Source organism: Bombina bombina, unplaced genomic scaffold (assembly GCF_027579735.1).
Source record: "Bombina bombina isolate aBomBom1 unplaced genomic scaffold, aBomBom1.pri scaffold_587, whole genome shotgun sequence".
In the NCBI taxonomy this organism is placed as follows: Eukaryota; Metazoa; Chordata; class Amphibia; order Anura; family Bombinatoridae; genus Bombina; species Bombina bombina.
In genome coordinates, this window is record NW_026510841.1 from 8,840 (window position 1) to 35,384 (window position 26,545).

The 26,545-nt window shown below is 37.2% G+C and overlaps 1 protein-coding gene across 1 annotated transcript in view; it reads left to right on the plus strand.

Annotated features, from left to right (window-relative positions):
• Positions 1-327: 327 nt before the first annotated feature.
• Positions 328-26,545, plus strand: part of LOC128643483 (polypeptide N-acetylgalactosaminyltransferase 18-like) — a gene marked incomplete at its 5' end in the record, with an annotated part of 233,425 nt that continues 207,207 nt past the window's right edge. The window contains one exon of the mRNA XM_053696328.1: positions 328-520. Coding sequence (XP_053552303.1) covers positions 328-520 — 193 coding nt within the window. The remainder of the gene's footprint in view (positions 521-26,545) is intronic.

Below are 26,545 nucleotides of genomic sequence, written 5' to 3' on the forward strand. Positions count from 1 at the left end.
AGTTGCACATCTCAGTTGTGGTCCTTTCTGCTTGGGACATGCAGTGCTCCATGAAATGTTCGATTATTTTGGCCCTTTAAAAACACTGTAATCCAGACTGTACTGTCCCTATGTTCTGCCCCTGTCAAGTGCTGCCTGGGTCCCGTGGTCCCAACTGGTCCAATTATAGAGCTAGCTCTGATCTTACCATTGTGTCCCAATTGGTGAGTTTGGTTTTAACTTCCTAATTGAATTACTTTTAAGCAAATCAGTTTTATATGCATTTAAGATAAATGAAAAAAAAAATGTTTTCTTATACTTTTTTTTTTTTTTCTTCTTCTGTTGTAGAAGCACCACAGAAACCAGAAGAAAATGCAGCGGAACCATTCACGGATTCTTCCCTATTCGCACATTGGGGTCAGGATCTCAGCTCAGAAGACAAACGGGTGGCCTTAAAGCAATTTCAGTACTACGGCTACAATGCTTACCTGAGTGATCGGCTACCACTGGATAGGCTGTTGCCAGACCTGCGACCTGCTGGGTAAATACATGCTAGCATATATAGAATAAGGGCACTTGGTACATACCCTATGTTTATATTGTTATTTTCCATTTTAAATGGACACTAAAATCAAAATAATACCTTAATGATTCAGAACGTAATTTAGAGGAAAAAAAAACTTCCAATGTACTTATATTACCAAATTGTACACATACGCACATGGACACAGTTTGTGATTGGCTGAAGACTGTCACATGATACAGATCACAGGGAAATGGAATGATTTTGAAATGTGTCACATATTGTACTGACTTTTTTATTATGCTTTTGTTTATTACTGTATTTAATGGTCTTTTCAGTTGAGAAGAGAAGAAACCTTGGTTCCTTGTATAGAGGAATTGAAATTAAAATACAAAACATTAAAGGGACACTCAGGTTAAATTATATTTTCATGATTCAGATACAGCATGTAATTTTAAACAACTTTCCAATTTACTTCCATTAAAAAAATGTATTTTATATTTACACTTTTTGAGTCACCAGATCCTACTGAGCATGTGCAACAATTCACAGACTATACGTATATGCATTTGTGATTGGCTGATTGCTATCACATGGTACAAGGGGAGTGGAAATAGACATAACTTTGAAATTTGTTATAAAAAAATCTACTACTCATTTGAAGTTCAGACGAAGTGCTATTGCATTGTCTTGTTATCTTGCATTTGTTGATTATGCAAATCTAATGTGTTGACTGGTCCTTTAACAGAATACTTTAAAAAAAAAAAGTTTGGAAAGAGAAAATTATTGCATTAAAAGGACATGAAACCCTATTTTTTTTCTTTTCATTTTTTCAGATAGAGAATACAATTTTTAAAACGTTTCCAATTTACTTCTATTATCAAATTTGCTTTCTTCTCACGTTATTGTTTGTTAAAGAGATATCTAGATAGGTAGCATGCACGATTCTGCAGCACTACATAACAGGAAATAGTGCTGCCATCTAGTGCTCTTGCTAATGTATAACATTAGTACTACATCACAGTAAATAGTGCTGCCATCTAGTGCTCTTGCTAATGTATAACATTAGTACTACATGACAGGAAATAGTGCTGCCATCTAGTGCTCTTGCTAATGTATAACATTAGTACTACATGACAGGAAATAGTGCTGCCATCTAGTGCTCTTGCTAATGTATAACATTAGTACTACATGACAGGAAATAGTGCTGCCATCTAGTGCTCTTGCTAATGTATAACATTAGTACTACAGGACAGGAAATAGTGCTGCCATCTAGTGCTCTTGCTAATGTATAACATTAGTACTACATGACAGGAAATAGTGCTGCCATCTAGTGCTCTTGCTAATGTATAACATTTTTGCAAAACGGCTGCCATCTAGTGCTCTTGCTAATGTGTAACATTTTTGCAAAACGGCTGCCATCTAGTGCTCTTGCTAATGTATAACATTTTTGCAAAACGGCTTCCATATAGTGCTGCAGACACGTGCACACCCCTGAACTTACCTTCAACAAAGGATAACATGAAAATTTGATAGTAGAATTATATTGGAAAGTTATTTAAAATTGTATGTTCTATTTAAAAAGAAAAAGTTGGGGTTTCATGCCACTTTGATGTTTTTGACATCTGAGCAGTAAATATGGCTCCATCCAAAGATCATGTGAAGATTTTTGCTTGCACAAAATAAAAAAATATATTTGTTTCCCTTTTTCATTTAATTTGATTTAACTTTTTTTTACTAAAGTATTGATGTTTCAGATCCCTTTAATGTGTAGTAAATTGGTAATTTTTGGAGGAAAATTTGCATTTTTGGGTATGGTGCTTATCAGCTCTAAATATGAGTGAGCATCATACTATGAGGCCTATTTATCAAGCCGTCAACCGCAAATACGCTGGAATTCCACAGCTTAATTGTGGCGAGCCTGATTCGCCTCATTTATCAAACCTACAGACCTGTTGAAATCTGTGACGTAACATACGATCCGCCGGTCTCAGTCCGACACAGATCGATGCTTACGTCATTACAGATGATCCGAATACAAATTCGGCACTATCTGACTTTTGCTAGTTATCCAACTCCTAACAGGTACGCTCGCCACTATTCTGGCCCAGCGTACCTAGTTTTCAATCCGCCACCCTGGAGGCCGCGGATGCCATAGGAATCAATGGGAGTCTGAAAGCAGTAAAAGCTCATGTTCGATGCTGCCAGATATCTCATTGATTTATATGATATAATAAATTATATGATATAATAAATGTTACGTTTACACCTAACACTCTAACATAAGCCCCGAGTCTAAGCACCCCTAATCTACATAATGTTATTAACCCCTATCCCGCCACAACTAAATAAATGTATTAACCCCTAAACCCCTGGCCTCCCATATCACTACCACTTACTAAACCTATTAACCCCTAAACCGCCAGCCCCCCACATCATCATTAACTAAATTAAGCTATTAACCCCTAAACCTAACAACCGGCTAACTTTACGTTAAATATTAACTCATCCATATCTTATAATTCATTTAAACTTACCTTTAGAATTAAAATAAACTATATTAAACTACTAATTAACCTACCCTATTATACTAAAATTACATTAAACTATATTAAACTATTAATTAATCTACCCTAACTATTATACTAAAATTACATTAAACTATATTAAACTATTCATTAACCTACCCTAACTATTATACTAAATTTACACTAAACTATATTAAACTATTCATTAACCTACCCTAACTATTATACTAAAATTACATTAAACTATATTAAACTATTAATTAATCTACCCTAACTATTATACTAAAATTACATTAAACTAACAATTAAATTAACTATATTACATATTTAAAAACCTAACCCTACTCAAATTATTCAAATCTACAATTAAAAATTACTAATTTACAATAAAATAACAACTAAGTTACACAAAATAAAAAACACTGTTACACAAAATAAAAAATAAATGATCAAATATTTAAACAAATTACACCTAATCTTATAGCCCTATCAAAATAAAAAAAGCCCCCCAAAATAAAAAAACCCTAGCCTACAATAAACTACTAATGACCCTTAAAAGGGCCTTTTGCGGGGTAATGCCCCAAAGAAATTAGCTCTTTTACCTGTAAATAAAAATACAAACAACCCCCCAACAGTAAAACCCACCACCCATACAACCAAACCCCCCAATCTAAAAAACCTAAGTTACCCATTGCCCTGAAAAGGGCATTCAGCTCTTTTTTCACCCAAAGTTCCTAGGTTAAAAATAAAACCCACCCAATAAACCCTTAAAAAAACCTAACACTAACCCCCAAAGATCCACTTACAGTTTTTGAAGACCGGACATCCATCCTCAACAAAGCGGCAGAAGTCTTCATCCAAGCGGGCAGAAGTCTTCATCCAAGCGGGCAGAAGTCTTCATCCAAGCCGGCAGAAGTCTTAATCCAGACGGCATCTTCTATCTTCATCCATCCAGCGCGGAGCGGCTCCATCTTCATGACATCCGGCGCGGAGCATCCTCTTCTTACAACGTCTTCTGAAGAATGAAGTTTCCCTTTAAATGACGTCATCCAAGATGGCATCCCTTACATTCCGATTGGCTGATAGAATTCTATCAGCCAATCGGAATTAAGGTGGAAAAAATCCTATTGGCTGTTGCAGTCAGCCAATAGGATTGAGCTTTCATCCTATTGGCTGATGCACTCAGCCAATAGGATTGAGCTTGCATTCTATTGGCTGATTCTATTGGCCGTAGTAGGTTTTTATTTGGGGGTTTTGGTTGTGTGGGTGGTGGGTTTTACTGTTGGGGGGTTGTTTGTATTTTTATTTACAGATAAAAGAGCTGATTTTTTGGGGGCATTGCCCCGCAAAAGGCCCTTTGAGGGCCATTGGTAGTTTATTGTAGGCTAGGTTTTTTTTATTTTGGGGGGGGGGGGGCTTTTTATATTGATAGGGCTCTTAGATTAGGTGTAATTAGTTTAAATATTTGATATATTATTTTTTATTTTGTGTAACTTAGTGTTTTTTATTTTGTGTAACACACGGCTAGATTACGACTTTTGCTGTAAGAGCTGCTCGGTGCTAACTTGCAAGTTATTGTCACCGCTCACCTCCCTATTGCACTGCTATTACAAGTTTTCATAACCCTGGCGTTAGCAGGCAATATTTCAGCGTTGAGCAAAATTGAGCTCCATACCACACTCCAATACCTGCGCTGCGGTGAGCTGGTTTTACGTGCTCGTGCACAATTTCCCCATAGACATCAATGGGGAGAGCCGGCTGAAAAAAAGCCTAACACCTGCAATAAAGAAGTGTAAAGCTCCGTAACGCAGCCCCATTGATTCCTATGGGGAAAGAAAAGTTATATTTACACCTAACACCCTAACATAAACACCCCTAATCTGCCGCCCCCGACATCGCTGACTCCTACAGTACACTTATTAACCCCTAATCTGCTGCCCTCAACGTCGCCACCACCTACATACACTTATTAACCCCTAATCTGCCGCACCCAATGTTGCTGCCACCACCTACATACACTTATTACATACACTTATTAACCCCTAATCTGTGGCCCCCAACGTCGGTGCCGCTATACTAAAGTTATTAACCCCTAAACCTAACCCTAAGTCTAACCCTAACACCCCATAACTTTAATGTAATTAAAATAAATCTAAATAAAACTTACTATCATTAACTAAATAATTCCTATTTAAAACTAAATACTTACCTATAAAATAAACCCTAAGCTAGCTACAATATAACTAATAGTTACATTGTAGTTATCTTAGTTTTTAGTTTTGTTTCACAGGCAAGTTTGTATTTATTTTAACTAGGTAGAATAGTTACTAAATAGTTATTAACTATTTACTAACTACATAGTTAAAATAAATACAAAATTACCTGTGAAATAAAACCTAACCTGTCTTACACTAACACCTAACCTTACACTACAATTAAATAAATTACATTTATTAAATACAATTAACTAATTTACAAAAAAAACAAAACACTAAATTACACAAAATAAAAAAAGAAATTATCAATTATTTAAACGACTTACACCTAATCTAATAGCCCTATCAAAATTGAAAAAGTCCCCCAAAAAATAAAAAACCTAGCCTACACTAAACTACCAATAGCCCTTAAAAGGGCCTTTTGCGGGGCATTGCCCCAAAGAAATCAGCTCTTTTACCTGTAAAAAAATAATACAAACAACCCCCCAACAGTAAAACCCACCACCCACACAATCAAACCCCCAAAATAAAATCCTATCTAAAAAACCTAAGCTCCCCATTGCCCTGAAAAGGGCATTTGGATGGGCATTGCCCTTAAAAGGGCATTTAGCTCTTTTTCCGCCCAAACCCTAATCTAAAAATAAAACCTACCCAATAAACCCTTAATAAAACCTAACACTTACCCCCGAAGATCCACTTACAGTTTTTGAAGACCTGACATCCATCCTCAAGAAGCTGCAGAAGTCTTCATCCAAGCGGCAAGAAGGGTTAATAATTTTATTTTAGTGTTTGCGATGCGGGAGGGCCTCGGTTTAGGGGTTAATAGGTAGTTTATGGGTGTTAGTGTACTTTTTAGCACTTTAGTTATGAGTTTTATGTTACTGCTTTGTAGCGTAAAACACATAACTACTGACTTTCAGTTTACGGTATCGATCTTGTAGTTTTAGGCTGTACCGCTCACTTTTTGGCCTCCCAGGCAGACTTGTAATACCGGCGCTGTGGAAGTCCCATTGAAAAAGGACTTTTGGAAAGCTGCGGTAGTTACGTTGCATTCTGGCCAAAAAAGTGTGCGGTGCAGCTAAACTTGCAAGACTCGTAATACCAGCGGTAGTGAAAAAGAGCCTTAACGCTGCTTTTTCACTCATACCGCAAAACTCACAATCTAGCCGTTAGTGTTTTGTATTTTGTGTAATTTAGTTGTTATTTTATTGTAACTTAGTAATTTTTAATTGTAGATTTAAATCATTTGAGTAGGGTTAGGTGTTTAAATATATAATATAGTTAATTTAATTGTTAGTTTAATGTAATTTTAGTATAATATGGTATGTTAATGAATTGTTTAATATAGTTTAATATAGTTTAATGTAATTTTAGTATAATAGTTAGGGTAGATTAATTAATAGTTTAATATAGTTTATTTTAATTCTAAAGGTAAGTTTAAATTTATTATAAGATAGGAATGAGTTAATATTTAATGTAAAGTTAGCAGGTTGTTAGGTTTAGGGGTTAATAGGTTAATTTAGTTTATGGCGATGTGGGGGGCTGGCGGTTTAGGGGTTAATAGTTTTAGTAAGTGGTAGTGATGTGGGAGGCCAGGGGTTTAGGGGTTAATACATTTATTTAGTTGTGGAGGGCTCTGGGAGTGGCAGGATAGGGGTTAATACCTTTATTAAAGTTGCAGTGGATTCCGGGAGCGGCGGGATAGCGGTTATTAACTTTATTTAGTTGCGGCAGGGTCCGGGAGCAGCGGGATAGGGGTTAAACATTTCAGTATAGTTAACAACAGTCCGCTGCTCATTGCCCCGTACTTAGTGCGTGACTTTTTGACAGCTTTTTTGATAAATATGGAGAACATATTCAGGTCCGTGGCCACGATGTTAGGCGAGCGTATTGGTCCCAGCGAATGCAGCATAGTTGACGGCTTGATAAATAGGCCCCTATATCTCATTTTAGATTTAAGATTATTGAACATATCCCTAAACCTAGATGTGGAGGAGATAGGGAATTATTTCTAAGAAGAAAAAAAAAAAGTGAAACTTTTTGGTTCTTGATAGTCCAGTATTTAGCAAGCTGTTCAGTAAAATCTTCACAAAAATACTGGACACTAGACATGTGCATTTCGTTTTGTCTAAATTTAGTTTTCGACCAAATTTTGGCCGATTCGGAGATTCAAATGCGTCCGAATTTCCGAATTGGCACCATAACTAAAATCTTGAAAAATTCTGAAAATGAATGTCGGTTTTCGGAATTTTCGGATCCATTATTCATATTCTGAATTTTTCATTGTTCTAATCTAAACCGCAGTTCCCAAACATTGTCGACACTAACTAAATCACTAAATAAAGCTATTAACCCCTAATCCGCTGTTCCCCGACACTAACTAAATAAAGCTATTAACCCCTAAACCGCCGTTCCCCAACATCAACTAAATCAATAAATAAAGCTGCTAACCCCTAAACCGCTGTTCCCCCAACATCGCCGACACTAACTTAAACCCTAAACCGCAGTTCTCCGACATCAACGACACTAACTAACCCTATTAACCCCTAAATCACTGTTCCCAAACATCGCCAACACTAACTAAACCGATTCACCCCTAAACCGCAGTTCGCCGACATCGCCGACACTAACTGAAACACTAAATAAACATATTAAAGGGACATGAAACCCAAATTTTTTCTTTCATGATTTAGAAAGAACATACAATTATAAACAACTTTCTAATTTACTTCTATTTTCTAATTTGATTCATTCTCTTGATATTCTTTGCTGAAAAGCATATCTAGATATGCTTAGTAGCTGCTGATTGGTAGCTGCACATAGATGCCTCCTGTGATTGGTTCACCGTGTGCATTGCTATTTCTTCATTAAAGTATATCTAAAGAATGAAGCAAATTAGGTAATAGAAGTAAATTGGAATGTTGTTTAAAATTGTATTCTCGACCTTAATCATAAAAGAAAATGTTTGGGTATAGTGTCCCTTTAACCCCTAAATGGCGGTTCCCAAACATCGCCAACCCTAACTAAACCTTTTATCCCCTAAACCGGCGTTGTCAAACATCGCCAACACTAACTAAACCTATAACCCCTAAACCGCCAGCCCCCCTTTGCAACAACCTAAATTAAACTATTAACCCCTAAACTTAACACCCCCTAACTTTAACATAATTAAAATACACCTAAATTAAAGTTACAATTATTAACTACCTATTTAGAAATAAATACAAACTCACCAGTAAAAAAAAATAAAACCTAAGCTAGCTACAAAATAACTATTTACTAACTACCTAATTAAAATAAATACAAACTTACCTGTGAATTAAAAATAAAAGCTAAGCTTACACTAATAAAACCTAACATTATTAAAAATAAAAAAACTAACCTTACTAAAAATAAAAAAACAGCCAATAGGATTTAAGCAGCTCTCATTCCTATTGGCTGATTAAAATTTTTCAGCCAATAGGAATGCAACTGTACCCCAATATAAAAGGGGTACCTTGCATTGAATCCTCGGTGTGCGGCGGATGATCGCATGAAGAGGACCTCCACGTCGGATATCCGCTTGGACCTCTGCCTCCGCGCATCGACCGCTCCGCCTCCGCAGGGATGAAGAAGATAGATGAAGATGGAGCCGCCTGGATGAAGATGGTTCGTTGCTAGGAAGTAGATCGTTTGCCAGACTTCAGCAACTGTGAGTACCGATTTTGTGGTTAGTGTTAGTTTTTTTTTTTTAGGTTGTTTCTTTTTAGATTTTAATGGGCTGAAAAAGAGCTGAATGCCATTTTTTGGGAAATGGGTAGATTAGGTTTTTTTAGTTAGGTTTTTTTATTTTGTGGGTTTGGGGGGTGGGGGTTTGTAATGTTAGGGGGTGTTTGTTGTTTTTTAGCAAAAGAGTTGTTAACTTTAGGGCAATGCCCTACAACAGGCCCTTTTAAGGGACATTGGTAGTTTATTATAGATTGGGAATTTTTATTTTGTGGTGGTTCTTTTTTTTAAACGGGGTATTAGAATAGGAATAATTTTTATTATTTTGGATAAGTTTGTTTGTTATTTTTTTTTTTTAATGGGATTTTTTTTTATTTTTGGGGTGGTTTTTTTATATTTTATTTAGATTATGCTTTTTTTTTTTAATAAGCCGAAAAATAGCTGAATTCCCTTTTAAAGGCAATGCTCATATAAATGCCCTTTACGGAGCAATTGGTAAATTAGGTTTATTTTTATTTTGTGGGTTTGGGGGTGGGTGTTTGTTATGTTAGGGGGTGTTTGTATTTATTTTTTGCAAAAGAGCTGTTAACTTTAGGGCAATGCCCTACAAAGGCCCTTTTAAGGGCCCTTGGTAGTTTATAAATTGATTAGGGTGTTTTGGGGTATTACAATAGGAATTATTTAAAATTTTTGGGATAATTTTGTTTGTTATTTTTTGTAATGGTAGTTTTTTTATTTTTAAACTAATTAAACTAAAACTAATTTGCCCAATTTTTTTTTATTTATTTCACTTATGAAAACAAAACAATTTTTTTAGCGTTGCACATGTCTACTGGACACTGAAATGTCCTGAATTTTAAATCCTAGAGCCTTAGCTGAACACAAAAGACCATCATTGCCTAAATGTAGAGCAGAAAGAAGTAAGGGTCAGTCATGGGCTCTAATGACTTCTGTTCACATATGTTACTGGTAGCAAAAGAGGAAAATGATTGACTTGTATGTTACTGATCGTCAAGGGGTAAAATTACTACTCAGTTGTGAAAAGTATACACAGTGGGATCAGGAATAGAGGCTTTTAGAGGGGCAGTGTGTGAACCCCATCTACAATTGTGCCCATTCACCAAGAGATTGTCCAGCATTTTTGTGGAGGACATCTGGCAAACCTAGTCAGATCAGTCCTTGGACTTTACAACTCAAGTCCTAAAACATGACACTTCTCTTTTGCCTATTTGAAGAATGCATTTTGCCTACCAAGTACCTGCCACTGCATACCCTCTACTGATTACCAGCTACTGAGCAACCTCCCATGACACAACTGAAGTTTGAGAATAGTTTGTTAAATAATTTCATCTTGCTACTTCATCCCTCTTTGTAAAGATCCAATTGGTTTCTGGGTCGGTATGTATATGTAGATTTGCAGAACATGTGTTGCTTTTTTCAGTTATGTAAATATAGATCTATGTTTTGTTTCTATAAATAAAGGTTAACAATTTGTTGACCCGCCCTACGAGCAACCCAAACAAAATGGAATACCTCATTTACTATAACAGGGATTACAATATTCTTCTGCAGTTTGCAAATCCTGAAAAAAAAATCTAATAATATATAATAATTAAAACTGTTTTGTTAAATTGTGCATTGCAGGTATCTCAAAATACACCATTATCAGATAATCTCACAAATTGCCTGAACTTTTATTCTTCCAGAAGAATTAGCTTGTGTTAGGGAAGATTTGCCAGAGATTTCTGGGAGGTATGATATGATTTTCTATAATCCTTGAAGCATTGAGAGATTTCAATATGGAACCTTTACAGCTGCACCTGCAGTTTTCATTTAGCGAAAAATGTTAAATTGAAGATGTAAATGTGTTTAAAAATTATGGAACAGAAGATTAAAATTACCCTTTTTTAAATTGGGCAATATAAGATAATACAATAACTGGTTGAATACAAATATTGTATATTTGTTATATGTTTGGGAACAAATGAAGCACACCAAAATGACAATTACAGCTGAATCTCATTTGGGTAGTCGGGGTTTCCGATTTGTTTAAATAATAATATTGTAAAAGCATATCATTTTAATTATAGTTAAAGCATTGGAGACAAATTGTGTAGAGTGCAGAGTTCTGCCCAGAGCTACTGTATACTTGGCTGAATATTAGCGATAGATCCAACTTTACACAACTTATTCTGGTTCTGCGCAGCAGCAGTTTACCTCCCTGGTCCAGCGTGTTCTCTGGGTGACAGTGTAAACAGAGGGTCATAAAAGGCTGGGACATCATTTTGACATAAATCCTGCAAGAGTGCTCTGAGATCTGTCAGCTTGTGAAAGACAACTGATACTCCTCCTGGTGCCATAACATATTTTTGTTTACAGGGGTTTCTGCATGCAGCCTGACTCTCTAGTGAAGCATAGCCTTCAAGTTGCACCATCTACGCCAGGTGTTTGCCCACATGAGCAACAATTGCAAAAGTTATAAGGGAGACTACAAGACAACTTGTCAAAAAAAACCACTCAGGTGGCATTCGCCTCCGCTTTCTGAGAAGTGCACTTGATAGTTTTTCTTTGTGTGATGCCATCTTAGGGCAGGAAACAACAGCTAAACCCTCGCCAGTTCTTAATGGTTGGTGCACAATTCTCTCGCCTGGTTCATTCTGTCCTCTGATTGGCATACACTTGGGTTCTCTTGAAGAAGCATCCAGGGCACACAGTGTTGCAGATGGAACTTTCACGTTCCGCATAGATAGACAGTAATTTGTTCTGTGATTTTCTCCTGACCTTCTTGCTAATCAGCTTGATTACAGTCTCCGTATGCCCATGTTGTTCACCATCATGTAGCGCAACTCATACATTGCAGAAGTTGTTCCTCAAGGATGCTGCATAGTTCAAGAAAGGACAAGGAAATAAATAGAAGCCATTTATTTTGCAATAATACAACACTTCCCTACACGAGACGAAAGGGACACTGTACTCAAAAATAATCTGCCATCCATATGAGCATATTATACATGTCAACTTTTTTTTTTAATTACTTTTTAACGCCCCTTTAAAGCTCATTGAACATTAATTGGAAGTACCTATAAGCCAATCAGCATGTGTAGGAAGTCAAATGATACTTGTATATTATCTTAATTTCACCTTTAAACACCTTTTACCTTAATAAAAAAGTTTCCACATGTATAATATGCTCATATGGATGGCAGAATATTTTTGAGTACAGTGTTCCTTTCGTCTGTTGTTAGTATTGCAAAATAAATGGCTTCTATTTATTTTCCTTGTCCTTTTCTAGAATGGTTACCACTCATTATGTTATTGTATTTCATCCTGTTCCTGCAGCTCTTTTCAAATCCGTTCTACTATTTTAAGCTTAAATGTGGGAGGTACTGAAGCTCCGCTTCTTTGTACTGGGAGCTGCCATTTTGAAACTCAGGTACTCTCACACAAGCAGTTTACACTCATAGATCAGTATCATTGCCTATTTTGTGTAGCTGTAAAAAAGTGTACAATATTACTGATCTGTGTGTGTGCACAGCTTATGTCACAGGCTGTGAGAATACCTTGGCTCCAAGATGGCAGCCCCCAGTACAAAGGGGCGGAGCTTCAGTTTCTAGCACTATTACAAATCAGTTCTCCTGTTTTAATAGCTTAAAGGGACAGTCTACACCAGAATTTTTATTGTTTTAAAAGATAGATAATCCCTTTATTACCCATTCCCTAGTTTTGCATAACCAACACAGTTATATTAATATACTTTTAACCTCTGTGATTATCTTGTATCTAAACCTCTGCAGACTGCCCCTTTATTGCAGTTCTTTTGACAGACTTGCAGTTTAGCCAATCAGTGCCTGCTCCCAGATAACTTCACGTGCACGAGAACAGTGTTATCTATATGAAATATGTGAACTAACACCCTCTAGTGGTGAAAAACTGTTAAAATGCATTCTGAAAAGAGGTGGCCTTTAAGGTCTAAGAAATTAGCATATGAACCTCCTAGGTTAAGCTTTCAACTAAGAATACCAAGAGAACAAAGCAAAATTGGTGATGAATGTAAATTGGAAAATTGTTTAAAATGACATGCTCTATCTGAATCATGAAAGTTTATTTTGGCCTAGACTGTCCCTTTAACCCCTTAATGACCACAGCACTTTTCCATTTTCTGTCCGTTTGGGACCAAGGCTATTTTTACATTTCTGCGGTGTTTGTGTTTTGCTGTAATTTTCCTCTTACTCATTTACTGTACCCACACATATTATATACCATTTTTCTCGCCATTAAATGGACTTTCTAAAGATACCATTATTTTCATCATATCTTATAATGTACTATAAAAAAAATTATAAAATATGAGGAAAAAATGGAAAAAAAACACACTTTTTCTAACTATGACCCCCAAAATCTGTTACACATCTACAACCACCAAAAAACACCTGTGCTAAATAGTTTCTAAATTTTGTCCTGAGTTTAGAAATACCCAATGTTTACATGTTCTTTGCTTTTTTTGTAAGTTATAGGGCAATAAATACAAGTAGCACTTTGCTATTTCCAAACCATTATTTTTCAAAATTAGCGCTAGTTACATTAGAACACTAATATCTTTCAGGAATCTCTGAATATCCATTGACATGTATATATTTTTTTTTAGTAGACATCCCAAAGTATTCATCTAGGCCCATTTTGGTATATTTCATGCCACTATTTCACAGCCAAATGCGATTAAATATAAAAAATCGTTCACTTTTTTACTAATTTTTTCACAAACTTTTGGTTTCTCACTGAAGTTATTTACAAACAGCTTGTGCAATTATGGCTTAAATGGTTGTAAATTCTTCTCTGGGATCCCCTTTGTTCAGAAATAGCAGACATATATGGCTTTGGTGTTGCTTTTTAGTAATTAGAAGGCTGCTAAATGCCACTGCGCACTACACGTGTATTATGCCCAGCAGTGAAGGGGTTAATTATGGAGCATGTAGGGAGCTTTTAGGGATAATTTTAGCTTTAGTGTAGTGTAGTAGACAACCCCAAGTATTGATCTAGGCCAATTTTGGTATATTTCACGCCACCATTTCACTGCCAAATGCGATCAAATTAAAAAAAACGTTAAATTTTACACAATTTTAGGTTTCTCACTGAAATCATTTACAAACAGCTTGTGCAATTATGGCACAAATGGTTGTAAATGCTTCTCTGGGATCCCCTTTGTTCATAAATAGCAGACATATATGGCTTTGGCGTTGCTTTTTGGTGTTGCTTTTTGCCAGCAATCATGGAGAGTTCCGGTTGGAGGAGGAGTCTGTGAACAAGCAGCAGCTCCGGCGTGTGCTCGTCGCATGGACGAAAGACGCCACAGTTACAACCCTCAGCACGGACCATAGGCTCCAGTTGTGGATGCCGGGTCGGGATCAGGATCAGGTGATCCAAGGGCCGGAAGACGGGTAAAAGTCCTCTACATTAAGGAGGTGAAGAAAAAGGGAAGTCCCGTCCCTTTGGTTACAAGTCGAAAAGAGTCCGAATTTACAGAGTCGGTGTGCGGATTGTAATTGCAGGGGATATTGTCAGGCTTGAGCGAGAAGCTTGGTTTCCTGCCCCAGAGAAGCCTGGATCTTCTGGGTGTTTAAACCCGTGGGGCGATTTAATTATCGGATAAAGTGGTCTACCCCCTGTCTTGAAATAGGAGGCGCCGGGAGGGAAGACAACTACTCTCCAAGACACTGTAATAATCTTGCAGCGAGAGAGAAGCCGCCTGATACCTCATCTGGAAGGATAAACTGAAGTGCATGATACTTGGTGGTAAGGGAGTAAACCAGCCACCCAGGTAACTTTTTTATTTGTTCTGCTTTCTTGCCTAGCCGGAGGCTTTTTAACTTGCTTTGGGGACTACTTCACCACCATTGAAAACATGATTGCTATTGACTGTTTATGAATTTTCCAATGACCAAAGGGGACAGTCTATTAAGATAATTCATCAAGACTCTTTTTTCAGCCATATATGTACTTAACCATTATAAATACCTCTTTCTTCTGAGTGTGCCCAGTATCGCCCTAAACTCAACCTGGTTGAGAGAGGGGTCTAAGACCCTGACTAAGGTATCTCTGATGAAATAACAGACGCTGTTTGAGCAAGGCTGTTCTTTAAAAAACATGCTAAAGACAATACCAATCACCTTTGTTTAAGGAAGATATGTTTGCTACTGTCTGTCTGTGGGCCTCTCTAGGCCATCAGGGACATCTCATCAAGTTTTTCTGTATTTATATACATTTCTAACCATTTTATATTGATGTGAATACCCTGTGGGTGTATACCTAGTACTGATTTAAACTTAACCTGAGTGAGTTAGGGGATTCAGATTTTCTACCTAGGTACTCTGGGTGAGATAACAGATGTTGCCTGCGTGAGGCTGTCTATTAAATAAGCACGTTGGAAAACAATGTTATGTTCAAAATAATGGCACAATTAGCTAAGATACATATATGTACATAATACGGTATATTTGAATCTTATCTAGACAAAGCAAGCAGGACTGACACATAGGTTACATATCTAATAGTGGAAAACTTCTTGAAGAGACCATTAAGGTTTAAAGGAGGTCTCATAATATAACTTTTTCTAAACTGGGATCACTAGTAGTTAAAACTACAGTTTAAATATTTGTAGGGATACATAAGTTATTCTTTTTGATGAATAATAATTAGTGTACACTATATCAAGCACATTGGCACATTGGATTTTACACACCTGATCCTGTATGATCTCGGAATCAAGTGTAGGTCTTGCCTGACCTAGACCATACATGGATAAATTTATATCACAACATAAAAGCAAATCCCCAGCTATGGCAGCAAGGAGTAGGGATAAAAAAAACAAAGGGGGCACTGATATGGTTCCTGAAAACCTTAATGAGAGTAGTAACTCATTAGATATACAGATACTAACTAAAACAATGTCGGATATTTTCTTGCCACAGTTTGAACAGATTAAATCTGAGATATCAGGACTGACCAACGAAGTAAGACAATTCTCCAAAAGACTAGGGGAGGCAGAGCAGCGTATATCAGACCTGGAGGATAGAGTAGAAGGTCAAGGTATGAGCAGCTCAGAGATAAGAAAGGATGTAGATAAATTATTGCAGAAAGTAGACGAGCTAGAAAACCGCGCACGCAGAAACAATATAAAGATGATTGGTCTATCAGAAAACACACAGTTTAAGGACTTAAATTTGTTTATGTCTGATACTTTACCTAGAAAGTTAAAAATACCCCCTACACAGTTACCCTTAATAGTAGAGAGAGTACACAGGTTAGGGCACAGAAGGGATGATGGTAGCACTGATAGGCCTAGGCCAATAGTGGCCAGATATCTCAATTTTCAAGATAAAGTTATGGTATTACAATATTTTAGGAAAAAAAGAGATATAGAAATAGAAGGGAAAAAGATCCTTCTTTTCCAGGATTTTTCGGCAGAGGTATCTAGTAAGAGGAAAGTAATGGCCCCCATATGTACGTCACTAATTAATAAAGGCTATAACGCTACACTAATCTACCCTGCTAAAATACGCATACAAGGAACTGAAGGGAACAGGTTGTTTGAAAATGTTAGAGATGTGGAAGCCTTTATGAGGGAGGAGGTTATATAACAGAATATGACAGGAGAAGGATTGTACATATTGATGATTAAGACACAAGAAAATGTAGAGCTCTATGGGGATTGGGTAAGGTGTTGTTTTATTTGGGGTATTGTGTTATTTATTTATAATTTTTTTAATTTTTTTTCCCTTTTTCTTTCTTCTTCCCCCTATGGCATTCGCGCTGGGGCAATAAAAAAATGTTGTTTTTTTTTTAATATTAGATGATGAATCAAGTTAGGTGTGTCTCGTGGAATGTGGGCGGTATCACATCACCGATAAAAAGAAAAGCAATCCTGAGACAACTTAAAAATATGAAGGCTGACATAGCCCTCATCCAGGAGACACACCTAAAAGAACAAGAACTTCTGAAATTGAAATCTGATTGGGTGGGAGAAGTAGTTGGTACTCCTTGTTGCAAAAGGAAAAAAGGAGTCGCAATTCTTTTGAATAAAAAACTTCAATATACAATTTTGTCTCTATACTTAGACCCGGATGCAAGGTATCTTATTTTAAAATTGGAAGTAGAGAAAAAACTTTTTACTATATGTAATGTCTATGGTCCTAATGTCCATACTCCAACTTTTTGGTCAAACTTACAAACTCAGTTGCTGGAAAAGGCAGACGGGGTTCTCATAATTGGGGGGGGGACTTTAACATGGTGTTTCAGATCCCATTAGACAGGTTAAGAAAAAGCATCAAGATAAAGAAAACTAATAGAGATAAGCTTGAGGCCAAGTTGTTAGACAGATTTACTTCTAATTTAAAGATAAAAGATATTTGGAGAGAGCTCAATCCGATTGGAAGAGAATACACCTGTGCCTCTAAGGCGCACAATACACTCTCAAGAATAGATATGTTTCTTATCTCAGAGAAATTGTTTGGCTTAGAAGCAGAGGTAGAGATTAAAGAAATACTGCTTTCAGATCATGCCCCTATAATTCTTAAAATCCAAATGAGTTGTGGTCACCCCCCTATGAGAAGATTCTAGTTCCCCAATCACTTGATTAAGAATCTAGAATTTAAAAATATGTTGATGCAAAAATGGCAGGACTTTCACACAAATAATTCGGAATATTTGGAAAAAACAGATATATTCTGGGAAGCATCAAAAGCGGTACTTCGAGGTGAAGTTATTGCTTTTTTAAGCAAAAAAAGGAAAAAAATAAAAATTGAAGAGAATGAGGTGATTAAGAGGTTATCTTCCGCATATAATAAATACCTGGATGCACCAAACAATCTAAATTGGCAAAATTATATACAGGTGAAGGAGGTCAGAGATATCTGGCTTTTAAAGAAAACTACTCAACAAGAGCTTAGATTGGGTGCAAAGTTTTATAGACACGGAAATAAAACTGGGAAATTTTTGGCTAAGTTAGCGAAAGGAGCGAAAGGACATAATTATATTGGTGCTATAAATTTGAATGGGAAGATTGTAAATAGAACGGAGGATATACTAAATTCATTTAAGGATTACTATCAGAAGGTCTATAGCTCGGGGAAGTTGGATATGGAAAAAAAAAATGAATTTTGGGCCAAAACTAAGACTCCAAAACTTAAAGATGAGGAATTAAAAGAACTTACTAGACCAATTTTAGAAGAAGAGGTTACCAATGTTATTAAAAATCTAAAAAATAACAAAGCTGCAGGTCCTGACCTTTTACCGAATGAATATTATAAAATACTGTTAGAATGTATAGTTCCTATTTTAACTTTGCTATTCAATCAGTATTTAACAAGAGGGAAGGAGATGTCATCCCATTTCACGGAATCATGGACTACTCTAATATTAAAACCACATAAAGACCCAATGTTGCTTGAATCGTATAGGCCCATATCTTTGCTAAATTCAGATTACAAAATTTTAACATGTATTATTGCAAATAGATTCCAGGTAGTTCTAAGATCGATAATCCACGCTGATCAGACAGGATTTATGTTAGGAAGAAATTCAGCCTCTAACCTTCGCAAGTTATTTCTAGTATTAGAGCACACAAACAGGAAACAGAATCAGAGAAATAAAAATAGAGGTAGGATAGAGAATAGTCCCAGCTCAGCCATACTTTCCCTCGATGCACAAAAAGCTTTTGATTCCGTGGAATGGGATCACTTATTCACTTCACTGTTAAAGTTTGGTTTCCCAGAAACAATAATACAATTAATTAAAAATATATATAGTAAACCCCAAACTGCAATAATAGTAAATGGACAAATATCACAAAACTTTCTCTTAGGCAGAGGCACTAGACAGGGATGCCCTCTCTCACCGTTACTATTCAATGTAGTGATCGAGTCTTTAGCTATAGCATTCAGAGAAAGAATTCAGGGTATAATGGTAGGTAATTATGAGTGCAAGGTTTCCCTATATGCTGATGATCTACTATTATATATTCGTAATTTAAAAGAAAATATTCAGATAATTCTAGAAACTTTAGCAGATTTTGGAGCCTTTACAGGGTATAAGATCAATATAAGTAAATCCGAAATGATGATAATTCAGGAGGATGAAACCATTAATCCAGGAAACTATTTTAAGCAAGCCACAGAGGGTATAAGATACCTAGGAATTGTAGTCTCAACTCAAGAGGATACTTGGTATTCCTCAAACTATGAACCTTTACTCAGGAAGATTAAAGAGAATCTAAAGACATGGATTAATTTACCTCTATCGATCACCGGTAGGGTTAATATATTCAAGATGATACTGTTTCCAAAAATGTTGTACCTAATTCAAAATATACCTATCCCAATGTCCAAGAAAGACATAAGAGAGATCTCCGTGGCTCTAAGACAATTCCTTTGGAATAATAAGAAACCCAGAATAGCATTGACTAAATTATACCTGCAAAAAGAGATGGGGGGTCTTGCTCTCCCCAACTTAGAAAGCTACAACTGGGTTATGTTAGGCAGAATTGTAACAGAGTGGTGAACAGGTACCTCATACTTTACGATTCCAGAGTTAGAAAAGAACACCTGTGCACCACACAATTTATTAAACCTTATACATATTCAGTGGCAAAAACTTCCAAAGAATATTAAAAATCGTAAAACAATTATTAATCCCATAATAGCTTGTTAAAAGGTATGCAAGAAATTGGGAATAGAATATGGACTATCTAAATATCTATCGATACAGGATAACCCGTCCTTCCCAATGGGTTATAATTCTACTCTTTTTAAGAATTGGGAAGTTAAAGGATTGAAATTTTTAAGTCAGATACTAGATATAGACGGAAGAATTGTTAAAACATTTGACTCTTTGAAAAAGGACTACTTATTAGAGAACTCAGACTTCTACGCATATCTCCAAATTAGGCATTATGCGCAGCAACTTATCAGGGCCAATGGCTGGAATATGGGATGGGAGAAAATAGAACCTTGGTTAAAAATGACTACACAGGGTATATGCTCTATTGCACCATGGTATAAACTTATCTCCGGTTATGAAGGCCAAATTAATTTAGATAATCTATCGTACAAATGGAGACCCCTTATTATAGAAATAAATGTGTCTAGTGATCAGATAAAGGAATCAATCTCGCGAGTGCTTAAAATAACAATTTCTGAAACATGGAGAGAGGCCCACTTAAAATTACTACATAATATTTACTATACCCCAGAGAAGGGTTTCAAGTGGGGCAATACACAGTTTAATAAGTGTCCGAAATGTAGTAAAATAGCAGCTAATCTAATACATATGATCTGGGAGTGTCCTATAGTCAAACAATTCTGGTGTAAAATTGAATACTGGCTAGATAAAACTATAAGGAAACCTAATAAATTCAAGTTAAGACATATAGTCCTCTTACCAGGATTCAAGGAAATGGGAGCAAACTGGAAATGTATAAATATCTCGGTTATGGCAGCTAGATGTATAATCTTTAGAAATTGGAAGAATAGTAAAAAACTTAATTTTATAGAATGGAAAAACTATTTAATAAAACAAGCAATTATCGAACAATATGATATTCAAGAATTAAATGAGGACACAAGCAATGTATTTAGGATGAAGTGGGAAAAGTTTATACATTCACTCCCAGAATCTGCACAGAATCAATTCTGGTACCCCTTTAGGGAGATAGCTGGAAATTTGGCTGGGGAGAGAAGGTGAAGGGCATAAGGGGAAATTATTTTATTTTATTATATTTCCTTTTTTTTTTTTTTCCGTTTTTGTTTTTGTTTCTGTTTTGTTTTGCTTTATTATGCTTTGTCTTTTTACTTTTTGTCTAGTACTGATTTGATTTATAAGGGAAAAAAAAAGTTAAAATTTTCAGCAATGTGTAGAAATATAAATATACAATGTTAATAATTTGATTATACATAAGTCTTTTTACCTTCTACTCCTCTTTATTTTTCTTCTTTTCTTTTCCAAGTATGAAATATAATACTCAGCCCTGCGTGGCGTATAAGGAAAAGAAAATGTGGTAAATGTATACATTGCTGTTTATAAATAATAAAAATATAAGAAGGCCGCCAAATGCCGATGCATTTCACACGTGTATTATGGCTAGCAGTGAAGGGGTTAATTATGTAGCTTGTAGGGAGCTTGCAGGGTTAATTTTAGCTTTAGTGCAGAGCTCAGCCTCCCACCTGAAACATGAGACCCCCTGATCCCTCCCAAACAGCTCTCTTCCCTCCCCCACCCCACAATTGTCCCCGCCATCTTAAGTACTGGCAGAAACTCTGCCAGTACTAAAATAAAAGCTATATTTGGGCTTTTCTTGTGTTTTTTTATAGCATATTTACATATGCTGCTGTGTAGGATCCCCTCTTAGCTCCCAGCCTCACTGATCCCCCACCAAACAGCTCTCTAACCCTCCCCCTCTGCCTTAATGGGCGCCATCTTGGGTACTGGCAGCTGTCTGCCAGTACCCAGTTCAGTAAAAAAATGTGCCTTTTTTTAAAAAAAAATGCCCTTTTCTGTAGTGTAGCTTCCCCCCCCAAGATCAACCCCCCACCCCTTCCAGATCTCTTAGCTGTTTATTTACAGCTTATAAAACTTTTTATTTTTTACTTTTTTTACAATTATTTTTCTGTAGTGTAGCGGTTCCCTCCCGCTCCCACCCCGTGCACGCGCCCGCCGCCTCCCGTGCACGTGCGCGCTCCCATGCACGCTTCCGCCCGTCCCGCCCCCGATCCCGCCCCCCTCCACTCCAATCGGCGCATCGATGGCCGCCCACCCGCCTCCCAGACTTGCTCCCACCCACCAACGATACCGGCCACCGATGTCCGGTGCAGAGAGGGCCACAGAGTGGCTCTCTCTGCATCGGATGGCCAAGGGGGGTTATTGCAGGATGCCTCGATATCGAGGCATCACTGCAATAACCGGAAAGCAGCTGGAAGCGAGCAGGATCGCTTCCAGCTGCTTTCCAGACCAAGGACGTACGCCACACGTCCTCGGTCATTAACTGTATTTTTTTTGAGGACGTGTGGCGTACGTCCTTGGTCATTAAGGGGTTAAAGAGTTGCAGGAATAAGATGAAATGCAAAAACAAAATGACTAGTTACTATTTATTTGTAACTGTGTACAGCAGTTTAATGTCCCTTTTAAAAGGATGAACCTGTTACCAATTAATATTAACAGGAACTACCTTCTGGACAATTAGCTTTAGCAGGAAGTGCCAATGGGAAAATACCCAGCTGAAACAGCTGTATTACTAGTTTAAATTTACTTCACATTTGAGGTCCATACACATTCTTCGCTCTATATATTTGAACTTTGGCTTTATAGAAGGTTCTAGCAAACAAAACATTTTTGGGGGGAGAATAGCTGTGATCTTTGAAGGATTCTGTTGGTGTCTTAAAAAGCTGGCAAGGACAACAGTCACCATCATAGCTGTAAGTGGAACTCCCCTCCTTTTCAATGTACTTAAGTGTGGATTAATGAAATAGCCTGTATTTTATTTGATATAAAAGTTATTTGTTTTTCAACCTATGGAATGCGCAGAATTTTATTTGTTGTGTTTCCCTTTAATGGATTAAACCAAATGCCCTTGTGGGTTACGTAAATGGCTGACACGCTAATTGTATTGTGCCTGTGAGAATGTATTTCTAGAACTCACACAATGATAAAACTCATACACTGAACAGCTGGAAATGTGTTTCTGGAAGGCACAGGCATCCCACAAAACCACAGCTTGAACTGTCGTACTTAAGCACACCTGCATTTTCTATGGCGCATTCCGTTAATAAGGAACACCTGGACAATTTATAAGGGATGTGCCATAAGGTGAAATATATTATATAAATAGCTTGTTCTTTAAAGGAATAATAGGATTTTTTTTGTTGTTCTTGGTTTACATTTAAATAGGATTTAACACTTAAATAGGCTTATGTAGGAATTGCTGCACTGAAAGCAGCAGCCTTTCTTTGGCTATTATTGCTGTTTTGCTTTTCCAATCTCTAGCTTCCTAGTTATGAACATTTCAGAAAGGGATATTAAACTCATAGCAATTAAAGGGACATGAAACCTATTTTTTTAATTTCATGATTCAGATAGAACATATAATTTGAAAGTAAAAATAAATATTTTAAAATGATTTAACACTGTTGTTTTGTTAGCACAATTTACAAATATTTGCAAATCAAGAGCAGTTAAAGGATACACCTTTTGAAAAACCTTGTAGAATCCATGTTTTTGGTCTTCTTAGCTGTCACCAATTGAGGAGTCCAAAAGGATATAAAAACCACAGTATTTGAATCCAATAGCTATACACTTTTGATAAAGGTGCAGGATACAGCACCGAAACGCGTAACACAAATCTATCTGAACTTTACCCTCTAATAATGGACTGGAAGATTGGAACTGTTTGTTAGCCAATCAGGAGATTCGGAAGGATCATATGTGTGCGTCAGTCTGAGTGAGATGCTGAGACACAGAGAACAAACACGCTTGAAGTTAGCAGCAGATTTGGATCTCATATGCGGTCAAAAAATCAGCGGTATTAGTCGTGGCTGAATACAACACGGAGGTCCAGTAAGAGGGTTAGAGGGGTCATCTTTACACTTTCACCTATTCAACAAACATGTTTAATTTGCCTTCACAATTCACAAGAAGGATTGCTATCCTATTACTCATGAACTACGTGACACCACACTGCACATTAAGTTCATTTGAACCAATAACAGGTTTCATTTGCCTTCACAATAACTTTGGCGACAATTCACAAGAAGGCTTGTTAATCTATCACTCACGGACTAAGTAACACCACACTGCACAGCAAGCATATTTGAACTAATATCTTTTCAAAGGTCTGCATATACTCAAATGGATTTTTTAACTGGATAAATATTTTAATTATTATTGTGGCCACAATAGGACTTAGTGTCCGTTTTCTCTTGTTAAGTGTATTCAGTCCACGGGTCATCCATTACTTATGGGATTATATCTCCTTCCCAACAGGAAGTTGCAAGAGGATCACCCAAGCAGAGCTGCTATATAGCTCCTCCCCTCACATGTCATATCCAGTCATTCTCTTGCAACTCAACTAGATAGGTCGTTGTGAGAGGTCTGTGGTGTTTTTATACTTAGTTTATTTCTTCAATCAAAAGTTTGTTATTTTAAATGGCACCGGAGTGTGCTGTTTGTTCTCAGGCAGTATTTAGAAGAAGAATCTGCCTGCGTTTTCTATGATCTTAGCAGAAGTAACTAAGATCCACTGGCTGTTCTCGCACATTCTGAGGAGTGGGGTAACTTTCAGAAAGGGAATAGCATGCGGGGAATCCTGCAAACGAGGTATGTGCAGTAAATTATTTTTCTAAGGAATGGAATTGACTAAGAAAATACTGCTGATACCGATGTAATGTAAGTACAGCCTTAAATGCAGCGGCGACTGGTATCAGGCTGATGAATGTATGTACAATGAGTAATTTTCTAAGGAATGGAATTTGACTAAGAAAATACTGTTAATACCGAAGTATTGTATAAGCCTTAACTGCAGTAGAAGCGACTGGTAGCAGGCTTATTAATAACACTATCTAACTTTTAAAGTGTATGTTTAAAACGTTTACTGGCATGTTATTCGTTTTTTGTGAGGTACTTTGGTGATAAATCTTTTGGGGCATGAAATTTTCCACATGGCTGTTGTTTATTTCTATATAGAAACGATTAACTGAGGTTTCCCACTGTTGTAATAGGAATGGGAGGAGCCTATTTTAGAGCTTTTTTGCGCAGTAAAAATTCAGTTTCAGTCTTCCTGCTTCTTCCTCCTTGATCCAGGATGTCTCTAGAGAGCTCAGGGGTCTTCAAAAGTCATTTTAAGGGAGGTAATCAGTCACAGCAGACCTGTGACAGTGTGTTTGACTGTGATAAAAAACGTTAATTGTTAAATTGATTATCCGTTTTTTGGGTATTAAGGGGTTAATCATCCATTTGCTAGTGGGTGCAATACTTTTCTAACTTAATACATTTTCTGTGAAGATTTGGTTGCTATAACTGATTTGGTTCTTTGTTATTTCAACTGTGACGTTTTTTTTGTGCTTCTTAAAGGCGCAGTAGCGTTTTTTATATTGCTTGTAAATTTACTTGAAAGGTTTTTCCAAGCTTGCTAGTCTCATTGCGAGTCTGTTTAAACATGTCTGACACAGATGAATCTGCTTGTTCACTATGTTTGAAGGCCAATGTGGAGCCCCACAGAAATATGTGTACTAAATGTATTGATGTCACTTTGAATAAAAGTCAATCTATATCTGTAAAGAAATTATCACCAGACAACGAGGGGGAAGTTATGCCGACTAACTCTCCTCACGTGTCAGTACCTTCGCCTCCCGCTCAGGGGGCGCATGATATTGTGGCGCCAAATGCATCAGAGAGGCCCATACAAATCACTTTGCAAGACATGGCTGCTGTTATGACAGAGGTATTATCTAAATTGCCTGAATTAAGAGGCAAGCGCGATAGCTCTGGGTTAAGGACAGAGCTCGCTGATGATGTGAGAGCCATGTCTGATACTGCGTCACAATTTGAAGAACATGAGGACGGAGAGCTTCATTCTGTGGGTGACGGATCTGATCCAGGGAGACCGGATTCAGAGATTTCTAATTTTAAATTTAAGCTTGAGAACCTCCGCGTATTGCTAGGGGAGGTATTAGCAGCTCTGAATGATTGTAACACGGTTGCAATTCCAGAGAAAGTATGTAGGTTGGATAGATACTTTGCGGTACCGGTGTGTACTGACGTTTTTCCTATACATAAAAGGCTTACAGAAATTATTAGCAAGGAGTGGGATAGAGCCGGTGTGCCCTTTTCCCCACCTCCGATGTTTAGAAAAATGTTCCCGATAGACGCCACCACACGAGACTTATGGCAGACGGTCCCTAAGGTGGAGGGAGCAGTTTCTACTTTAGCTAAGCGTACCACTATCCCGTTGGAGGATAGTTGTGCTTTTTCGGATCCAATGGATAAAAAATTAGAAGGTTACCTTAAGAAAATGTTTGTTCAACAAGGTTTTATCTTACAGCCCCTTGCATGCATTGCGCCTGTCACTGCGGCTGCGGCATTCTGGTTTGAGTCTCTGGAAGAGGCCATTCGCACAGCTCCATTGGATGAGATTATGGCCAAGCTTAAAGCACTTAAGCTAGCTAATGCATTTGTTTCTGATGCCGTTGTACATTTAACCAAACTAACGGCTAAGAACTCCGGATTCGCCATCCAGGCGCGCAGAGCGCTATGGCTTAAATCCTGGTGCTCTGACGTGACTTCTAAATCTAAATTGCTTAATATTCCTTTCAAAGGGCAGACCTTATTCGGGCTCGGCTTGAAAGAAATTATTGCTGACATTACTGGGGGTAAGGGTCATACTCTTCCTCAGGACAGGGCCAAGTCAAAGGCCAAACAGTCTAATTTTCGTGCCTTTCGTAATTTCAAGGCAGGAGCAGCATCAACTTCCTCCGCTCCAAAACAGGAAGGACCTGTTGCTCGTTACAGACAGGGCTGGAAAACTAACCAGTCCTGGAACAAGGGCAAGCAGGCCA